At 44.3% G+C, this 23,486-nt stretch overlaps 1 protein-coding gene across 2 annotated transcripts in view; it reads right to left on the bottom strand.

Moving 5' to 3' along the window:
- sema5a (sema domain, seven thrombospondin repeats (type 1 and type 1-like), transmembrane domain (TM) and short cytoplasmic domain, (semaphorin) 5A) overlaps window positions 1–23,486 on the bottom strand; it is a 196,746-nt gene that overhangs the window by 132,587 nt on the left and 40,673 nt on the right. For both annotated transcript variants that reach the window (XM_014157212.3, XM_014157211.3), the window contains one exon: window positions 8,215–8,441. In XM_014157212.3, the coding sequence (XP_014012687.1) occupies window positions 8,215–8,380 (166 nt within the window). In that variant the 5' untranslated portion in view covers window positions 8,381–8,441. The remainder of the gene's footprint in view (window positions 1–8,214; window positions 8,442–23,486) is intronic.

Here is a 23,486-nt window from a genome sequence, read left to right on the forward strand (position 1 = left end):
CTTGACCTTGGCCCTGAACCCAGAGATAGAGATTCCCTCATGGTACATTAGACACACACACACACACACACACACACACACACACACACACACACACACACACACACACACACACACCACACACACACACACACACACACACACACACACACACACACACACACACACACACACACACACACACACACACACACACACACAGACACACTGAATATGTCAAACCCCAGACACACAGAGACAGATCACCCTCAACATGCCTGTCTCCATGGCGCCCAACCCATTAGCCCTTGACCAATAGAATCAAATATTCCTGTTGGATTGCTGGGCGATTAGTGTCGGGCCCCTACTGTCCTGTAATCTGATAGGTAGTGAGTCAATAGTTAAGGCTACGGACTAGGAGTAAATGTACCATAACCCCTGATCTAGGGTCAGATATTGTCCAATCCCCTAATAGCTAAGGTAAGCATTTGAAAGAAGATAATCTGATTCTAGGTCTGTGTGTCACGCCTGCTCCCATTCTCCCTCCCTGGCGCTCGAGGGCGCCAGGCTGCTCAGCACTACGCACTCCTGCCACCATCATTACGCACACCTGCTTCCCTCGTCACGCGCATCAGCAATTCATTGCACTCACCTGGACTCAATCACCTGTGTCATTTCCTCCCCTATATCTGTCTGTTCCCCAGCTCTGTTCCCTGCTTCAGCATTAATTGTCGTTTGTCATTTTGTTACCCAGTTCTGACGCTGTTCCTGTCCTGTTCCATGTCAGTGCTAAATGAAATGTTCACTCTCCCTACCTGCTTTTCTACTCCAGCGCCAGTTCTTACACTGTGGTTTGGGCAGGTTCTTCTCTGGGCGTTTGTTTCCTCTCACTCAGCACATAACCTGCTCTGTAGTCACAATAACACATCACTACACACCGATACTAGACAGTATTCTATTCTAATAATCCCCGTTTGAAACTGTTAGCAGTATGTCTTATGTTCATCTAAGTACAGTATTTCAAAATATCTGGTGCCACTGTGGCTCAGGGATTTCAAAACACTTTTCATGGTAGAGAATGAAGCCATTTTAGGGCAATTACCGTGGTGGATATTATGTTGTGATCTGTCTATACCTGTCCTGTACTATATCTGATCGAATACAGCTAGGGTTGAAGTAAAGAAACTCACCTCAAAAAACTTTCAGTCAAAAATGTGAAACACCTGTCAGAAGACATCTTGAAATGAAACCACAGTCTCCCTTCACTGCATCAAACCAACAATCCATTGTTTACTGTCAAGCCAAAGCATTCAGCCCAATACAACAGGGAATCTCTGCCTGGCTGCCTGCCTTCCTGTGAGTCACTGCTAGGAGCTACATACTAAAAAAATACAGCACTGACTCTACCTCCTTGTCAAACTGCAGGAGCACAGAACACTATCATAGCACATTCATTTCACCTAACATGATGGCATCACTGCTAACAAAGACATTCCTTTCCTCTTCCTTCCACTCTCCAGGGTCTAAAATATTAATGAAAATGAGCACCAGTTAAGCTGGGAGGAGGAAACTTTCAACTCGCAGACCCAAAGCTAATACATTTTCATTAGCCTGGGTGAAATAAATATTGTGGAGAGATCACAACAAATTCCGCCCTAAGATTTGGCTGTGGTTAATGGCTTGTTCCCCTCTAATTCTACAGGGGGACGAGAGTTTGGGATGCGCCTCTCTGGTGCCAGTGACAGGCTAGTTTTTCATACCGGGGGAAGCATTCAGAGCATACAAATGTGGCAGCGACACCATCAGAGGGAAACCAAGGCTTCAGTTACTCAGTGTTTCCCCCATAAATCATGCTAAGATCCCACCGGGGTATAGCCCCACTCAGGTCCCTCTCAGAGGGGGAGGCAGAGAGGAGTTTTTAAGTGAATACAACGCCCACAACATGGAGGATTTATGTGTTTTATGACGAGGTGAAGGGCTCATAAACATTCATAAGCATTGATAAGCATTCATAACCAGAGCAGATGTGTTACCCTGGGCTCTGGGCTCTAATGAGAAACAGACCAGACTAATGTTGGAGAATGGCAGCAGGACATTATGGTTTGGTAGAGCGTTGAGTGATCTTGGTAGAATACTAGAAAGTTATATGGAACATTGAGTGATTTGGTGGATTACCTCAGGGCTTCAGTATAACATTGGTATGTTTTGTAAGGCTCTAGGGGAGCAGCAATAGCTCCCTTAGGAGCATTATATTACAGTTGAACCTCAAATTAACTCTGACCTTGACCTCTACAAAAGGAACCAATGGGATTTAAAGAACTTCTTCACTAAACAAGATGTGTTTTTTAAAAATAGCCCCTTTAAACAGTAGAGTGTCTGGGCCTCAAGGGACCCCCCCTCCCCCCCTTCAAGTTAATGAGCAGTCATTCTGAGTGCAACATTCTAACACTGTAGTTAATTCATTTCATATATGCGATTGCAAAAATAATCATTTGGTTATGTTTATGAAGACCTTGGGTAACAATTATTTTTTTTAAATAGCATTTTCATTAGCTTGTTATTGTAGGCTATACGTAAAAATATAAAAACACAAAAAACACATTCAAGTGTTTAATACAATTTATTTGTGGGGTGGGTTTGTTACAACTATGGAACAGAAGGCATGTGTGTTGGAACACATTAACAGCTTCTTTTCATAATGACAAAATGAAATAAAAACCCCAACCACCAAGACGCGTGGTCAGCAAGACGGGTGGTCAGCAAGACAGGTGGTCAGCAAGACATACGGTCAGCAAGACATACGGTCAGCAAGACATAAGGTCAGCAAGACATAAGGTCAGCAAGATGCGTGGTCAAATGATGAAAACATCATTAGCCTAAACATCATTATAAGTGCCAAGTGGGCTTGATAATTAGTGAAAATCAGCACAAAAGCAATAGTTGCATTATAATGAATGTGTCGATATGACAGCAGTCAAAAACAGTAAATTATTGTCAGCTATGTGCTTGCTTGTGTGCATCTTCACACAATGGCATCAGTTGGATTTCATTGAACTGTTATTCGTGGTCCTAGTAATTGACAGAATTGTTGTATCTTTCACTTGCTTGTCACACTTTGACATACCTTTGTTTGGTTGTAGTGCATAATAGTCTCCGGTTCTCTCTTTATTGCGTCCCTGTGGTCTTGTCAATCTTCAGCACCGTTGTGGAGTACAACGGCTGTGCCGGTGAGCTCCGTCTGCCTTTGTTCATGGTGCCAACCAATGACAGTGAAGTGAAGAAATGGTACATGGTGACATTTCTCCCCTTGCCAGTGTAAGGTTCCACAAGCCTCATCACAACATTCTCTGTCACTCCCTCACCTGCTGCCCGATATTGAAAGGGGTTCTGCATGTAAATGACACACGCTCTCACTGTGTAGCCTGTTCCAAGTAGGCCCATGGTAGACTGATAAGACTGCTTTTATTTAGTGGACTGAAGTAGGGTACATACCATTTTAAGATTAGAATTAGACTGGATCAATACAATAGAATGCCCCCCCCTGTTCTTCAATCACAATTGGTGATTACACAATTATGCATCGTTCGCTTCCCCTCGCTCATCAACTCAACCATTCTCCCCATTTCTCCCCAGTCATTCTTACTTAATTTATTTAATCTGATTTTATACGTGTGAAATTTGTTTCGGTATAGTTTCGAGGCAATTATCGTGGTGATTATCAACTGGGCACTGCACTTTCAACTGTTGGGAGAAGGAGGGGCAATGGGGGAAAACCATTTCAAAAATGACACACCCTGCTAAAAATGGTAATAACTCCAGTTCTGTTTGTGATATTAAGATTCTAACACAGACAGTGTGTTATATAGACTTATTTAGGAAAAGTCAAGAATGGAGGGGGGCAAGACTTTAAAAATGGCAGAGTAAAAAAAATGATTCATGAGCAGTCAAAATGACTGCTGTAGCGGTTCTAGTGTTAAAATATGGTCCCCTGCCTCGCTCTCTCTCCAGGCATTTCTCTAGTCTTTTTCATGTCCTTTCCTTCATGCTTTTAATGCGTGTGCGATAATGTAATCGAATCATTACTGTGCTTGTACCACAGCCGGGTGCATCGGGGGCTTGGCTGCTGATGAGACAGAACCGTACAGCGTGCACGTGTACGTGTGTGTACGTGCGTGTGTGTGTGTGTGTACGGTTTGGGAAAAGAACTCTGAGAACGCGGCCAGGGCTGCCATGGCAAAGAGCCAAGCCGAAACCGGCACACTCCCCTCCCCCTTCCCTTCCTCCTCCTTTCTATCCCCCTTTCCAAACTAGATCTTTGCCTTTTTCCTTCTCCATCACTCTTTCCAGGTTTGTTATTCTGGGTTTTGAATCAGAGCGGTTGACACACAATGACAAAGTGACAGACTATATAAATATTTACACCCTAGCTTCAGAAACTAGGGCAGTGTTCAGTCTCAGAGTGCTCAAACTGTATAAAGAACAACCTGACCTGAAACAATAGACACGTGGAACCAACTGGGACTGGAATACTGCAGGTTTCCAGGAGTAAATGGGGGGGTCGTTGAGGGTTTAAATGGAGTACCTACGTATATATTCAATTTAAATTCAGCCTGACAAGATGTGTCCAGCTAGGGAGACGGGGGCGTGTTTGCTGTCCCATGTGGTAAAGGGAAAATATGAAATTACAACTATTTTGTGAAGTTGGATTGAGAAGAAAACCTTAAAGATGCACTGCAGAGGGTGAATCCTGACAGACAAACCACAAGAAAACGTTTCAATGCATCATGCGCTTCAGAGCGAAACCGTTTAAGGGAAGAAAAAAAGGAACATTTAACAAGATGACCTAATGACCTCTGTGTGCCACATGGGAAAAAGAAACACAACTGTAACTTAAGACTTAAAGAAAACACATGAAGGTAGAGGCAGGGTGGACTACATTTCATTTCCTGTGTCAGTATTCAAATGCAGCTTTGTGGGAAGTTTGGCCGTAAATAGAATGCACTGATGCTTAAGAATGTAGCAAGTTGGTCTCGCAATGGACTTAGTGGGCTGTAAAAAATATTCCCCATGGACCAATTAAATCATCTTGGTCTCCAATCGTTGATGTGGCGATTTGTTTATTTTCCTTTGGAAAGTCTTGCGCGCGCACACACACACACACACACACACACACACACACACACACACACACACACACACACACACACACACACACACACACACACACACACACACACACACACACACACACACACACACACACACACACACACACACACACACACAGCAGCAACTCTCTAACAATGTGTTATTCTTTGAGGGGTGATAAAAGTGCAAGTCTATACACCGCTGTTAAACAGACACGTCTTCTCAGATCCTCCGAGACGAGACCTTGAATGGTGGTGAGATGACACTGTTTACTGCACACGTTTTAACTATCTTCCATAACTTCAACATCCGCCAAGGAACACTCGTTAAACATAGAACTTCAATAATATATCTCTGGAGGTTAGGACTGCTGATTGACTCATAAACCCACACGTGTTCCACAAGAATGAACTGTGCTTTAGAACGTTTTTTTTTCTTCCTGATAGAGGATACATTTTTGTTTAAAGTCTGATTTCATCATGGTTGACATTAAGAAGTCATTCCCGAAAGGTTCCTTGCAGAATCAGAAGTTCTATGACTAGTTCGAAGTTCTAAATTCTGCCTGTCAGTTTTGAGCTACGCAGCTTCAAATCCTTCTCACTATAAAACATTTTTCTTGGAAAGAAAACTGCACTCAGAACGACAAAGGAATGGACAATTTCTATAATTCAGCCTTTGAAAATATCACAAGGGAGTATTGCTGTACAGTAGCAGTTATTATGGCTGAGAAAAGAGCCAAGTCAGAAAATCACCACCCTTTAGGGTTGAGTCTTTCATGTGTGTTAGAGTGTCACACCCTGCTCTGAGCAACCCACAGGCACCAGACCAGACAAAACACAACAGTAGAGTACAGTGTGTCACTGGAACAGCTTTAGTGCCATATTCCATCAAACCCACTAACCAGATTCCCAGGAGAAGTTATTTTCAAACTATCCCAGAAATCCAGTTTTCGCTTTAGATTGAATATGGCCCTTGGAGACATGGAAGACATGGGAGTATAGCGAGGCCCACCACAGCTAGCCCAGTCAGTGTGTGTCCACCATAAGAAAAAGCCTGACTCTCCAGGGAGTTACATTTATATTATATTGATATATTTTCATATTTATGTTTGAGGTCTTTGTAGTTCTTCCCACTCTTTGGAGGACCTGGGGCCCTCCCTCCAACTTTAGACGTCAGCAGGACATGGAGTATACAGCATATAGAGAGCAGTGAGTGTGTGTGTGTGTGTGTGTGTGTGTGTGTGTGTGTGTGTGTGTGTGTGTGTGTGTGTGTGTGTGTGTGTGTGTGTGTGTGTGTGTGTGTGTGTGTGTGTGTGTGTGTGTGTGTGTGTGTGTGCATGCGTGTGCGTGTGTGTGTGGCTGTGTTCTATTATACTACATATTATAAACTGGGTGGAATGCTGAATGCTGATTGGCTGACAGCCGTGGCATATCATACCGTATACCCTGGGTATGACAAAACATTACCCTGGGTATGACAAAACATTTACTGCTCTAATTACGTTGGTAACCAGTTTATAATAGCAATAAGGCGTTTGTGGTATATGGCCAATATACCATAGCTAAGGGATGTATCCAGGCACTCAACGTTGCATCGGGGTTAAGAATAGCCCTCAGCCGTGGTATATTGGCCATATACCGCACCCCCTCAGGCCTTATTGCTTAATTCTACTACCTTTAGAGACATTTCCTCCCACTTCTTCTCTATCCCCTACCCCTAACTCTTCTCCCCTTCTCCTCTTCCCCCTCCCCTCTACAGTCTCCCCTCTTCTCCTCTTCCCCCTCCCCTCTACAGACTCCCCGCTTCTCCTCTACAGACTCCCCTCCTCTCCCCTAACCCATCCCCTCCTCTACAGACTCCCCCTTCTCCTCTACCCCCTCCCCTCTTCCCCTCTACCCCCTCTTCTCCTCTACCCCCTCCCCTCTTCTCCTCTACCCCCTCCCCTCCCCTCCCCTCTTCTCCTCTACCCCTTCCCCTCTACCCCCTCTTCCCCTCTACCCCCCTCTTCTCCTCTACCCCCTCCCCTCTTCTCCTCTACCCTGCCCCCCTCCTCCCCCTCCCCTCTTCCCCTCCCCTCTTCCCCCTCCCCTCTTCCCCTCCCCTCTTCCCCCTCCCCTCTTCTCCTCTACCCACTCCCCTCCCCCCTTGCATCTTACCCCTTTTCATCTTCCCCCTCCCCTCCTATTCCCCCTCTCCTTCCCCCTCTCCTCTTCTCCCCTTCCCCCTCTACCCTTCTCCCCTTCCCCCTCCCCACCCCCCTCTCTTCTTCTCCTCTTCCCCCTCTTCTCTTCCCCCTCGCCTCTTCTCCTCTACCCCCTCCCCTCTTCTCATGTACCCCCTCCCCTCTTTTCATGTACCCCCTCCCCTCTATCTGTGTTCAGTGTTCATATCTGATTAGTAACCAAACTGTCTCCATACTTTATTAACACCACTGCATTTCCATGACTTCAGCAGGCACTGAGTGTATGGACTGAAACATTAGGGAACACAAACTGTTGACCTCAGGCAATGCTAGTGTGCAGTTTGGTCACCCCAACTACCACAGAGACTCACAGAGGACAGCAGATAGCATTAGCCAGACCGTTAGTCATCGTTCTCACAGTCTATAGACTGAGTGCTGAAGGTAACCCAACTAACCATGAGCTAACAGAGGAGGCTATGGTGTGTGTGTGTGTGTGTGTGTGTGTGTGTGTGTGTGTGTGTGTGTGTGTGTGTGTGTGTGTGTGTGTGGTGTGTGTGGTGACCTTGCCCTTTCACTCAATTATACCCTAGACAGAGAGCTGTATGATTAGCTGACAGTCTCAGCTAGGATGGATGGAATGGGCGCAGTGGCATTTGGCTGGTATGTTGTTAGTGGAGAGAACTGAATTAATTTCTATCCATGTTTTCATCTGGTGAAGTTTTACAGTACTATTTATGGCTGAACTGCTCTATAAAATATGTTCTTTAATGCAGGAAATATGAAAAATGCTATTAGATTACAGGAAACACTGAATAACAAAATATGAACTTCCACAACAGAAAGGGAATGAGTGTGTGCATGACTGTGAGTGTGAGTGTGTGTGACTGTGAGCGTGTGTGACCTACCTGTGTGTGAGATGAGGGGGTGTTCTGCCCGGTGACAGGGCGACTCAGGCAGCAGCACCGGCCCTCTCCTGCCAACCACGCCCTCAGCCCACAGGACCAGCATGCACTGCAGCAGCAGCACCGCATGCCGGGTAAGGGAGAGGCGACCCACGGGGGGCGGAGCCATGGGAAGGTGGGGCGTCGGTTACTTCCTGTTGGGCCGTGAGCTAATCGCATTAGAGACACGCCTGTAGAGAGAGAGAGGCAACATAAGTTCCTTTAGTTTGCTTGCGAAAAAGGCTTTTTGAGGGCGAAAGAAAGACGGAGCTGCGAATGTAAGCTGGTAATAATTGGAACTCTTAATAAACCACGAGAGAGTGAAGAAGAGACAGAAAGAGAGCAGGGGAGAATAAAAGAAAGGAGGAGAGATAAGACCAAAGAAAAAGCAGAGAGAGCGAAGATAGAAAGTGCTAGAGAAAGGAGAGCGGAGAAAGGGAGATAAAGAGAGAGATATGGTTCTAGTGTCAGATTCATGCGGAGCTGAAGCAGCTGCTGTCACATTCACCCTGATGACCCCTGAACTGTAACCTCTAACCCCTAACACATGAATCAGATCTGCATGCCCTCACACAGCATGAGTGTGCGTGTGTGTGTGTACACATGACCTTCATGTGGGACACACTACTCCTCATGGGGCCCGTTTAAACGTGGATCCCATAAAAACACATTCACTTCTGCTCCAAATGGAACTGTTTAAAGATACATGCATGGCTATTCGGAAACATTGGTCTTGGCATTGTGTAGAGAAATCTGTCTCTTTTGAAGGAACGCTTGATGGTGGAATGTACGGCACTCCTGACTTTCTAATGTAAATCACCTGTCAAATACTGCCAGTCAAGACCACTGTCTTTAGCAATTCTTTCCTCCCGTTTTCTATAGAAAGAATATCCTCATGGCTTTTAGCTTGTCTCCCATTTAGTGAGCATATTTCCTCAATTCTATATAATAAAACTGTCCAAATGTAATTTTTCTTTAGTTAAGATTTCCTACCCTTTTGACAGCCTAGTCTACAGTATCTGACAGCCTAAATATAATTTCTCTAAAGGAAGGTTTACCTATTATATCAGAAACTGTCAGGAAGCGTTTAACTTTAGTAATATTTACTCATTCTAGCATTTTTCTGGATTGATGTTTTCTCCCATTCTGACAGTCTGCACATCATTTGTCATAAACATTCAAAGAGTGCAGCAAACCTGCAGTCAATTATCTCAAGGCCTGTATTCAGAATATCAGCTCAATCATCAACATGACAATCTACACATAAACATGTGTGTGTGTATTGATTGAAGGCACGATTCCAAGTCAGATTTACTGGGCTGACTGAGTGCTGATATATGTCTGTCTGTGTGTGTGTGTGTGTTTGCTGATGCTATCTGTTAGGTGGAGGCCAGAGTATGACTGACACACACACACACACACACACACACACACACACACACACACACACACACACACACAACACACACACACACACACACACACACACACACACACACACACACACACACACACACACACACACACACACACACACACACACTTATACATTGCTGAGGCAGCCATGATTTACAGTGGGTGGATGGATAAATAAACCAACAGCATTGTAAGAGATGTATACAGTAATAATACAACCCAGTCTAAATCATTTTTATCCAGGGTGATTGTGTAAACCCGTTCTTGATCTCGCTCACAAACACACAACCATAACTTGCACACTGCTTTTCAATGGCATCATCTTCAGCATAATACTCCTCAAGTAGCACCGCATTACAGACCACACACAGTGTTCCTCCCTAAACAAGATGAACATGTGTACAAGGTCATGTATTTACACTACAGACCATAAATACTCGGGTTTAACCCTGTGTTGTCCCAGACAAAAGGACTGTATTAAGATCAACACCACTATTTATCTCAATTACAACATGTAGACAGCTACAGAGGTTATGGAAATAAAATGGTAGAGATGAATGCTATTGTCAACACTCAAAGAGTTATACAAAGACAGACGTTGGGAAGATAAATAATTGTTCATTTTTATATATGTACAGTGGAGGAAAAAAGTATTTGATCCCCTGCTGGTTTTGTACGTTTGCCCACTTACAAAGAAATGATCAGTCTATAACTTTAATGGTAGGTTTATTTGAACAGTGAGAGACAGAATAACAACAACAAAAAATCCAGAAAAACACATGTCAAAAATGTTATAAAATGATTTGCATTTTAATGAGGGAAATAAGTATTTGACCCCTCTGCAAAACATGACTTAGTACTTGGTGGCAAAACCCTTGTTGGCAATCACAGAGGTCAGACGTTTCTTGTAGTTGGCCACCAGGTTTGCACACATCTCAGGAGGGATTTTGTCCCACTCCTCTTTGCAGATCTTCTCCAAGTCATTAAGGTTTTGAGGCTGACGTTTGGCAACTCGAACCTTCAGCTCCCTCCACAGATTTTCTATGGGATTAAGGTCTGGAGACTGGCTAGGCCACTCCAGGACCTTAATGTGCTTCTTCTTGAGCCACTCCTTTGTTGCCTTGGCCGTGTGTTTTGGGTCATTGTCATGCTGGAATACCCATCCACGACCCATTTTCAATGCCCTGGCTGAGGGAAGGAGGTTCTCACCCAAGATTTGATGGTACATGGCCCCGTCCATCGTCCCTTTGATGCGGTGACCTGTCCCCTTAGCAGAAAAACACCCCCAAAGCATAATGTTTCCACCTCCATGTTTGACGGTGGAGATGGTGTTCTTGGGGTCATTGGCAGCATTCCTCCTCCAAACACGGCGAGTTGAGTTGATGCCAAAGAGCTCCATTTTGGTCTCATCTGACCACAACACTTTCACCAGTTGTCCTCTGAATCATTCAGATGTTCATTGGCAAACTTCAGACGGGCATGTATATGTATTCTTGAGCAGCTGGACCTTGCGGGCGCTGCAGAATTTCAGTCCTTCACGGCGTAGTGTGTTACCAATTGTTTTCTTGGTGACTATGGTCCCAGCTGCCTTGAGATCATTGACAAGATCCTCCCGTGTAGTTCTGTGCTGATTCCTCACCGTTCTCATGATCACTGCAACCCCACGAGGTGAGATCTTGCATGGAGCCCCAGGCCGAGGGATATTGACAGTTCTTTTGTGTTTCTTCCATTTGCGAATAATCGCACCAAATGATGTCAACTTCTCACCAAGCTGCTTGGCGATGGTCTTGAAGCCCATTACAGCCTTGTATAGGTCTACAATCTGGTCCCTGACATCCTTGGAGAGCTCTTTAGTCTTGGCCATGGTGGAGAGTTTGGAATCTGATTGATTAATTGCTTCTGTGGACAGGTGTCTTTTTTACAGGTAACAAGCTGCGGTAAGGAGCACTCCCTTTAAGAGTGTGCTCCTAATCTCAGCTCGTTACCTGTATAAAAGACACCTGGGAGCCAGAAATCTTTCTGATTGAGAGGGGGTCAAATACTTATTTCCCTCATTAAAATGCAAATCAATTTATAACATTTTTGACATGCGTTTTTCTGGATATTTTTGTTGTTATTCTGTCTCTCACTGTTCAAATAAACCTACCATTAAAATTATAGACTGATCCTTTCTTTATCAATGGGCAAACGTACAAAATCAGCAGGGGATCAAATACTTTTTTCCCCCCACTGTACATTTTGAGAATAAAAATGTTGTTATGGGACTGAAACTCATTGAATGTCATTTTAATTCAAGGGAAACAAAAACACACTGAAACACATTCACACTATTCTGTAGAGTGGGAGGTCTTTGTGAGACCGATGGGGATTAAAACTTGGGTGTCTAGCGTGTTGCAATACTGTGAAAGCCTGCGTGGCTAAAACCAGGGTGATATCTTGGGGGGACAGTGAGAGTCTTCATGTTTCAGCCAAGGTCACTTATCTTGCGAGTGTGGTTACAAACCAGCTCCATTAAACATGGTGTAACTTAACTGATCAATATGTCAGAAAACCAGGCAGGATCATAGTGTCACACCCATATTGATCATGTCTGAGTTCGTCTATGATAGCAGTATAGCATTGTTAATGAATAACCTCTGAAATGAACCACAGTTTAGTGGTCAAGACGAACGCCTTCACACACACACACACACGCACGCACGCACGCACGCACACACACACACACACACACGCACACACACACACACACACACACACACACACACACACACACACACACACACACACACACACACACACACACACACACACACCACACACACACACACACACACACCCTAATGGTCCATCTGTGTAAACAGACAGTAGGGTGTTAGCTTGGGGTCACATCATCATGTTGATAGATGCTGCCTCTCTCCACACTAGACATGTACATGCGCGCACACACGCACACGCACACACACCAGTAAAACAACCCCAGACTTTACATTACAATCTAAGATTAGAGGAAAACCAAAAAGAGAGGCCTGAAGTGTGTGTGTGTGTGTGTGCATGTGTGTGTGTGTGTGTGTGTGTGTGTGTGTGTGTGTGTGTGTGTGTGTGTGTGTGCGTGTGCGTGTGTGTGTTTCTGTCATTTGACTAAGTTGGTAGGTCGGTTGTCTGTCAGTTAGTCTAGAATACATGAACTATATGAACTGTGTGTCCGATGTGAAGTGTGAGTCAGTGTGTTTGTAAAATAGTGAGAATAAGAATGGGATTAAGAATAGAATGACGATATCAGCATCAAAGTCACTGGGTCAGTAAGCAGGCTTTTCAGCTTTTCTCTCTCAAAATGATGTGAGGGCTGAGCCACTGAATAAATGTTGATTCATTTCTAACAGAAGATTATTATCACAGTCAGATTAGAAAGCTGTTTGTTAAAGCCTGGTATGTGCGGTTGGAACAGGGATTATACACACACACACAGATAGCGGTAAAGAGAAATTCAGGGCTGAGCAAACAGCTCAGTATTCTCTAGACCAGGTGGCGTGTGTGTGTGTGTGTGTGTGTGTGTGTGTGTGTGTGTGTGTGTGTGTGTGTGTGTGTGTGTGTGTGTGTGTGTGTGTGTGTGTGTGTGTGTGTGTGTGTGTGTGTGTATATTCTCCCCAGGTGTGTCGGTGTCAGTGTGTGAACATTTACTGTTTTCAGGCCCATAATGCATTTCACCGCCTCCAGCTTCTTATCCCAAACTGATATTTCTCCTCAGTCAGACAGAAAGCTGTGTGTTGATATTTCTCCTCAGTCAGACAGAAAGCTGTGTGTTGATATTTCTCCGCATTCAGACAGAAAGCTGTGTGTTGATATTTCTCCTCATTCAGACAGAAAGCTGTGTGTTGATATTTCTCCTCAGTCAGACAGAAAGCTGTGTGTTGATATTTCTCCTCATTCAGACAGAAAGCTGTGTGTTGATATTTCTCCTCAGTCAAACATAAAGCTGTGTGTGTTGATATTTCTCCTCAGTCAGACAGAAAGCTGTGTGTTGATATTTCTCCTCATTCAGACAGAAAGCTGTGTGTTGATATTTCTCCTCAGTCAGACAGAAAGCTGTGTGTTGATATTTCTCCTCATTCAGACAGAAAGCTGTGTGTTGATATTTCTCCTCAGTCAGACAGAAAGCTGTGTGTGTTGATATTTCTCCTCAGTCAGACAGAAAGCTGTGTGTTGATATTTCTCCTCAGTCAGACAGAAAGCTGTGTGTTGATATTTCTCCTCAGTCAGACAGAAAGCTGTGTGTTGATATTTCTCCTCAGTCAGACAGAAAGCTGTGTGTTGATATTTCTCCTCAGTCAGACAGAAAGCTGTGTGTTGATATTTCTCCTCAGTCAGACAGAAAGCTGTGTGTTGATATTTCTCCTCAGTCAGACAGAAAGCTGTGTGTTGATATTTCTCCTCAGTCAGACAGAAAGCTGTGTGTGTTGATATTTCTCCTCAGTCAGACAGAAAGCTGTGTGTGTTGATATTTCTCCTCAGTCAGACAGAAAGCTGTGTGTTGATATTTCTCCTCAGTCAGACAGAAAGCTGTGTGTTGATATTTCTCCTCAGTCAGACAGAAAGCTGTGTGTTGATATTTCTCCTCAGTCAGACAGAAAGCTGTGTGTTTATATTTCTCCTCAGTCAGACAGAAAGCTGTGTGTTGATATTTCTCCTCAGTCAGACAGAAAGCTGTGTGTGTTGATATTTCTCCTCAGTCAGACAGAAAGCTGTGTGTTGATATTTCTCCTCAGTCAGACAGAAAGCTGTGTGTTGATATTTCTCCTCAGTCAGACAGAAAGCTGTGTGTGTTGATATTTCTCCTCAGTCAGACAGAAAGCTGTGTGTTGATATTTCTCCTCAGTCAGACAGAAAGCTGTGTGTTGATATTTCTCCTCAGTCAGACAGAAAGCTGTGTGTGTTGATATTTCTCCTCAGTCAGACAGAAAGCTGTGTGTGTTGATATTTCTCCTCAGTCAGACGGAAAGCTGTGTGTTGATATTTCTCCTCAGTCAGACAGAAAGCTGTGTGTGTTGATATTTCTCCTCAGTCAGACAGAAAGCTGTGTGTGTTGATATTTCTCCTCAGTCAGACGGAAAGCTGTGTGTTGATATTTCTCCTCAGTCAGACAGAAAGCTGTGTGTGTTGATATTTCTCCTCAGTCAGACGGAACGCTGTGCGTGTGTGTTGATATTTCCCTAGGTGAGTTAGAACATTTCCCATCACAAACCTAACTACTAACTTTCAGGATTGCTTCTTCCCAATCTGTTCCACAAACAGTATTCCGGCGGAATAAACACTCGAGTGTGGGCTGTGTGTGTATGTATGTAAGTCCCCTCGGAAAACCAGACTGAGATTCCAATCTGTTTGGTTTGTAGCTGACTCTCTGGAGTGGAGGGGTTTTAAAACAGAAACGTTCTACAGTGAGTGTTCTCTGCTGTGGACAGATGGATGGTGTAAGGCATGAGTAATGGAACACATGGATGGAGGACTGTAGAGGGGCTGTAAACAGGACTGTAGAAGGATTGCAGAGGGACTGAAGAGAGACTGTAGAGGGACTGTAGAGGGACTGAAGAGAGACTGTAGAGGGACTGTAGAGGGACTGAAGAGAGACTGTAGAGGGACTGAAGAGAGACTGTAGAGGGACTGAAGAGAGACTGTAGGGGGACTGTAGAGGGACTGTAGAGGGACTGTAAACGGGACTGTAGAAGGATTGTAGAGGGGCTGCAGAGGGACTGTAGAGGGGCTGTTGCAAGTGTGTGGTTGAGGGTGAGGTCAAAAGGTTGAGGAAAAACTAAAACACTAATAAAATAAATTAAATTAAAAGCAGCCGTATGCAATGACAATTGTTAGAATATACAAATGTACTTAAACCCTGATGACTACGTAAATACTGTACTTAACTGTACTAAATCTTTGTCTTTGGAGAAAAACTCACACCCACTGTGGTAACAGACTGTATTGTACAAAGGTCTGAAGGACTCTTGGACTAACCCTGAGTTGACTGGCCACAGCCTTGGTCCCATTTAAATCTGACGCACTAACACAAGCACACACACACAGTGTCACGATAGTTGTACAGAGTGGACCAAGGCGCAGCCTGAGTTGAGTTCCACATAATTTTAATTCACAGTGAAACAACAAAAAACAACAAAACATCTGTAGACCGTCACTGGAGTCTCCGGACCGTACACACGCACTGGTGGACGAGTGCCGGGAGCCGGCACAGGATGTACCGGGCTGGGGAGGCGCAATGGAGGCCTGGTGCGTGGAACCGGTACAGGTTGCACCGGACTGGTGACATGCTCTTCAGCGTGGAGCCGGCACAGGACTCAGACTGTGTGTGTTGATTTAGTACTGTCAGCAGGCTCTTCAGGTCGAATGTTGTGCATGTCGAATGTTGTGCAGAACACACCTCCACAACATCTCTCTCCTTTCTCTCACCTCCAACAGTTACATCAGCTCCCCGACGGTCTCTGGCTCTCTCCGCGGCTCGACCGACAGCCCCTTGTGCCCCCCAAAACTTTTCTTGGGGTTTCTGTGGCATCGGACTGAAGACACGCTCTTCAGCACGCCTGTGCTGCAGCATACTCCTTGCTAACACCTCTCTCCAGTATCCCTCATTAAACTCCTCCACCGACTCCCATTCGGGCTCTGGCACTCTCCGCTGCTCGACCGACAGCTCCATGTGCCCCCCCCCCCCCCCCCCCACCCCCCAAAGAATCTTTGGGTTTCTGTGGCTGCGGACCCCGGCGTCGTCGCTGTCCTTCCACCTTCCTTGGTGTCTCCTTCCAAGGAAGGGTCTCACAACTTCCCATGATTTCCTCCCATGTCCAAAACTCCTTAACCTCCATAACACGCTGCTAGGTCCTGCGTTGGTGGGATATTCTGTCACGATCGTCATACAGAGCAGACCAAGGCGCAGCCTGAGTTGAGTTCCACATAATTTTAATTCACAGTGAAACAACAAAAAACAACAAAACATCCAACGAACATGAAGTACAGCACGCAAATAGGCACTAACTGAAACAATATCCCACAAAGCAGGTGGGAGAAAGGGCTTCCTAAATATGATCCCCAATTAGAGGCAACGATTACCAGCTGCCTCTAATTGGGAACCATACAACTCACCAACATAGAAATAGAATTACTAGAACACCCCCCTAGTCACGCTCTGACCTCAACCAAGGGCTCTCTATGGTCAGGGCGTGACACACAGACACACGCGCACACAGGCACAATAAACCCAGCAATTTCAGCTGTGTCCCGCCCTTACTCTCAGAGGTTCCCAAATCCTGATGTTATTTTTACCCATCGCTCTCAGCCTCCAGCAGTGTGTGTGTGTGTCAGAAAAGGGGGATAACAATCACAGTGAGGACTGATGACTGACAGTAGACAGAGCAGATTTTCACCTACAATACAGAGTTGAAGGGTACCTGTAGCAGTGGGGATATATGTTTGAACAGCACACACACACACACACACACACACACACAAACAAGCAAGCAATTACCTGTGTAACCTTGCCCTGTGGTTTCTGGAGGTATTCCAGAATGAGATGGGAGTTAAACCCATTAAATAATGCCTGGGGGATCTGGCCTCATGGCTTTATAACAGGTGACTCTACCTCCCCCACACACACACACACACACACACACACACACACACACACACACACACACACACACACACACACACACACACACACACACACACACACACACACACACACACACACACACACACACACACACACACACACACACACACCAGAACTACAGTAGGTCAAGGTCAAATAAAGCTGTGTATGCAGTTAAGGAGAACTTCAATTAATCAAACTATGAAACCCTGACACGTAATGAAAATGTTTTCTGAGTGGATGCCAAGGTAAAGTCTATGGTAAAGACCACTTAACCTGACCAGGAAAAATGTCTGAATCCTGTAGGGCTGTGAGTTTTTCCGGTTCAGGTCACGTGGTGAGCAAAAACTTAGGACGCAACTTATCGGCAATCCAGAGGATTTTAAATGACTCCTTAGCTGTCAAATCATATACTGATGGTTCTATGTGTTTCTAAAGAATTTTCTCTCCTTCTGTTTGAGTGACATGGCACATTTCATACAATCTCATTGGTAAACAGAAGCTTTAGTTTAAACACCTAAAATGCCATTTATATTTGTCCACAGTTGGCTCACAGTGATCTCGGACATAGTTTGAAGTATTCCCTGCACAAACTCTGATGTTTTCCAGACATTAGAACGCTTAGGAAATGCCTCGACATCAAAGATCCACATTACTTCAAAGACTGACATGTCCATAGACTGACACTAGGAAAGGAGAAGAGTGTCATCGGAAAGCTGATCAAGGGAGAGAGAGAGAGGGAGAGAGAAAGAAAGAGAGAGGGAGAGAGAGGAGAGAGAGGGGAAGAGAGGGAGAGAGAGATGGCCACTATGAAGACCCAGAGGAGTCTACATCAACACACATACAGTTGCAGTCAGAAGTTTACATACACCTTAGCGAAATACATTTAAACTCAGTTTTTCACAATTCCTGACATTTAATCCCAGTAAAAATTCCCTCTGTTAGGTCAGTTAGGATCACCAATTTATTTTAAGAATGTGAAATGTCAGAATAATAGTAGAGAGAATGATTCATTTCAGCTTTTATTTATTTAATCACATTCCCAGTGGGTCAGAAGTTTACATACACTCAATTAGTATTTGGTAGCATTGCCTTTAAATTGCTTAATTTGGGTCAAACGTTTCGGGTAGCCTTCCAGAAGTTTCCCACAATAAGTTGGGTACATTTCGGCCCATTCCTCCTGACAGAGCTGGTGTAACTGAGTCAGGTTTGTAGGCCTCCTGGCTCGCACACGCTTTTTCAGTTCTGGTATATTCAGTTCTAGTATACAAACTTTCTCATTTGTTCTATGTTTGCTGTCACGGACAGCTAGAAACCCAAGCATTTTGCTGCACCTGCTTTAGCATCTGCTAATCTGTGTATGCGACAAATAAACTTTGATTTTATTAAAGTTGAACTGACAGCGTTTTAACTACTTTGCAGATATCGAACAAACAGACAATCATAATATCAGTAAAAAATATCAAATTCCCAGTTTATGCTACAAAACCAACTTCATAAGATGTTTTAAAAATGTCAATACAATTAAACTAGCAAGGGCAATGATCAAACTAGCAAGCGCAAATCAGACATTACGTGGCTAATATGCTAGCGTATTTATTTAAAACACAGAGCCTAACTTTAGCTAGATAGCTAGCTAGTTGACAGGAGGACGTCATTGGAGGAGTGGGTGAGTGACTTTTTCCACTCATATCGTTTTTCAGTGGCTACACAGCTAGAGATAACAGTCGTCCAACATTTGGTTAGCTAGCAAGAAATGTGGTTAGCTAGCAATGCTGAACAACTGTTATCCAGTTAGCATATCTCTTGCGTTCACAAATTCATTCTGGCTAGCTACCTACTCCGATTTCAGGGCACTCTTGTCTGAGTGTGCCAGAGCACAGAATAACTGATGAATTTACAAACGCGCAACACCCATCGAATATGACCTGTGTCAGTAAACATAGGTAAAAAAGTAATAGTTAGTCACGAACGCTCTAGATAACATCTAAACAGCCTAACCAGCTCTCTTAGGGTGAGTAAAATGATCAGAGTGAGGTGTTCTCTTATTTGTGTCTGAAAGCAGCTAGCTAGTAAGCTAGCCAACTTTAGCCAGTTAGCTTGGGTGCTTGGTTGGGACAACAGATGCATTGGCAGGCACGCTGCAGAAGGATGAGCAGGCTATTCCCCTTCGTTTATAAGTGCAATTTTGACAGCCAACAAGCTAAAAAAAAGTTTGAGAGACTTTATCTAATGTTTCTTCGTTAGATTTGAGCTAATCTTGCTCTGGCTAGCGTTAGTTGTTGGTCTTGTTGTTATTGATCTATATATAGGGGAAAATAGCCTACATTTTTATGGTTGTTCAATCAATAGGACTGTAAAATTCACAAATGTAAGAGGACTCCTGTGGTATTTAGCTACATATTTGCAGAAATCCATTCAAGTGTATTTAATGGCTTTTGCCGAATGCGTTCTAAGGACCTAAAGTCACGCTGCTGCTACTTCCTGTAAACACACAGTCCAGTTCAAATTGAATGATGGCAGGCCCTTGTGGCCTCTGATTGGCTATGGCGCACCGGTCTGCGTAGACTCCGGTCCTGGACAAGACAGATGTTTTTATTAGGTTTTATTTACTGCAGTGTCTATTAAATAGTCCAAACACACAGCTGCTTTCCTACTCTACCCTAATTTTCACAAATGCCTTAGTATACGTAATTCCCAAATATTCTAAGAATTTATGAAAACGTGAAAATGACCATTTCAAATCAAATGTTATTTGTCACATGCGCCGAATACAACAGGTTGACCTTATTGTGAAATGCTTACTTACAAGCCCTTGACCAACAATGCAGTTAAGAAAATAGAGTTAAGAAAATATTTACTAAATAAACTAAAGTAAAAAAATACAAAAACACAAAAAGTAACACAATAAAATAACAATAATGAGGCTATATACAGGAGATACAGAGTCAGTGTGCGGGGGTACAAGTCTCGACCCGCTCCACTACAGCTTAAGTGCTCACTTGTCAGAAAGCGTTAAAAAAAATGTAATATTCTTCCTGGGGGTGTATATGAACAGATTTTAATAAGATTTCATGTTGCTAAAATGCTGTCATTTCCACTTTACATTATATTTGGAATAATGCCATGCCTGGAGCAATAACAACACCGACACAAAAATACACTTACCATCAGCAAGTCTGATGTCAATAATCTAAATGTAGATTCTCCTTAAAAGTCAGATATCGTGTTCTATACCACAACATTAAAACGGATCAGTCACAACCCATACAATTTAGAGAGGTCTTTATTGTTGCTGTCTGGTGGTGAGTTGATAACTTGGACAATGAAATGTGAGCGCTCGGTCGACCAATACCATGATACTCTTTCACCAATCACACACACACACACACACACACACACACACACACACACACACACACACACACACACACACACACACACACACACACACACACACACACACACACACACACACACACACACACACACCTGGTAATGCTGTGATAAGGGACATAAAGCCGTCTGGCGAGGGATGGTGACATTTTTAAGGCTTTAATTACATGGTTGGCTAACGTGAGCCTAGTAGCTCTCTGGCTGGAAATTACACTATCACTGTCATACACACACGCACACGCACACACGCACATGCACACACACAGTCTATCAGTGTCTCCAGCTGCAGAGAGGAAGAGGATTCTGTCTTTTCTTTCTGTTAGATACAGCGTGGACACAGCACCAGGGCCTAAGGTGACTGGATTTAATTGAAAAGCAGACAGGAATGCTACCCGGACTGGCCACTGGTGCTACTGTATGTCTCCTTAAAGTTTAGAATAAAGTGCTATTCTAAGGACTTCAGAATGGCAGAACATGTTTCGAACATTGCTTTGTCCAAGTTTGACCTTTTTGAGAGTAGACTAATCTAATCTATTCTTAGCAGCACTTCAACCATGCCACAATAGTTACTTTCTTCAAATCCGCATTGACAGCAAAGCTAGAAGCAACAGCTGTGTATAAACAATAGCCAATACATTTGATCAGACGCTCTTATCCAGAGCGACTTACAGGAGGAATTAGGGCTTGCTCGAAACTTTTCAACTAGTCGGCTCGGGGATAACCTTTTGGTTACAGGCCCAACACTTTTAACCGCTAGGCTACCTGCCACCCTATAAGTCGCTGTAAATTGCCAGCTGAAAAACGAATCTCTCATTGCCAGTACTGTACACATAAATTAGAGAGCAGAAAAAGTTAACCAACTTCCCGGTTCAATGAAACCAAGATAATGATCTTCCAAAGACACCTCTAGGAGAAGTGAGAAGAGGTGTGAGTTAAGGACTAATAGATCTCTGCTGATGAGGACACTTAGGCTACACTGCCAAATCAGCATGTGTGCAAAACCCGTCACCAGACGAAACTTAAGGAAACAATGTCACCACTGATCATTCTACGATAATCGATCATTTCAATAAGCATTTTTCTACGGCTGGCCATGCTTTCCACCTGGCTACTACCCCTACCCCGGCCAACAGCTCTGCACCCCCTGCAGCACCTTGACAAGCCCCCCCCCGCTTCTCCTTCACCCAAATCAAAGACAGCTGATGTTCTGAAAGAGCTGCAAAATCTGGATCCCTACAAATCAGCTGGGATAGACAATCTGGACCCTCTCTTTCTAAAATGATCCGCCGAAATTGTTGCAACCCCTATTACTAGTCTGTTCAACCTCTCCTTCGTATCGTCTGAGATTCCTAAAGATTGGAAAGCGGCTGCGGTGATCCCCCTCTTCAAAGGGGGAGACACTGTAGATACAAACAGTTACAGACCTATATCCATCCTGCCCTGCCTTTCTAAAATCTTCGAAAGCCCCACCGTACCTTCTCCACTATGCAATCTGGTTTACGAGCTGGTCATGGGTGCACCTCAGCCACGCTCAAGGTCCTAAACAATATCATAACCTCCATCGATAAAAGACAATACTGTGCAGCCGTCTTCATCGACCTGGACAAGGCTTTTGCACTGTCAATCACCTCATTCTTAATCGGCAGGCTCAATAGCCTTGGTTTCTCAAATGACTGCCTCGCCTGGTTCACCAACTACTTCTCAGACATAGTTCAGTGTGTCAAATCAGAGGGCCTGTTGTTCGGACCTTTGGCAGTCTCTATGGGGGTGCCACAGGGTTCAATTCTCGGGCTGACTCTTTTCTCTGTATACATCAATGATGTCGATCTTGCTGCTGGTGATTCTCTAATCCACCTCTACGCAGAAGACACCATTCTGTATACATCTGGCCCTTCTTTGGACACTGTTAACAAACCTCCAAACGAGCTACAATGCCATACAACACTCCTTCGTGTCCTCCAACTGCTTTAAAATGCTAGTAAAACTAAATGCATGCTCTTTAACCGATCGCTGCCTGCACCCGCCCGCCCGACTAGCATCACTACTCTGGAAGGTTCTGACTTAGAATATGTGGACAACTACAAATACCTAGGTGTCTGGTTAGACTGCAAACTCTCCTTCCAGACTCACATTAAGCATCTCCAATCCAAAATGAAATCTAGAATCGGCTTCCTATTTTGCAACAAAGCCTCCTTCACTCATGCTGCCAAACATACCCTCGTAAAACTGACTATCCTACTGATCCTTGACTTCAGCGATTTACAAAATAGCCTCCAACACTCTACTCAGCAAACTGGATGTAGTCTATCACAGTGCCATCCGTTTTGTCACCAAAGCCATAAATTCTACCCACCACTGCGACCTGTATGCTCTCGTTGGCTGGCCCTCGCTACATATTCATTGCCAAACCCACTGGCTCCAGGTCATCTAGGTAAAGCCCCACCTTATCTCAGCTCACTGGTCACCATAGCAACACCCACCCGCAGCACGCACTCCAGCAGGTATATTTCACTGGTCATCCCCAAAGCCAACACTTCCTTTGGACGCCTTTCCTTACAGTTCTCTGCTGCCAATGACAGGAACGAATTGCAAAAATCACTGAAGCTGGAGACTTATATCTCCCTCTCTAACTTTAAGCATCAGCTGTCAGAGCAGCTTACTGATCACTGTACCTGTACACAGCCAATCTGTAAATAGCACACCTAACTACCTCATCCCCATATTGTTACTTATCTTCTTGCTCTTTTGCACCCCGGTATCTCTACTTGCACATCAT

This window comes from Salmo salar, chromosome 19, assembly GCF_965601325.2.
Source record: "Salmo salar chromosome 19, fSalSal1, whole genome shotgun sequence".
Taxonomy (NCBI): Eukaryota; Metazoa; Chordata; class Actinopteri; order Salmoniformes; family Salmonidae; genus Salmo; species Salmo salar.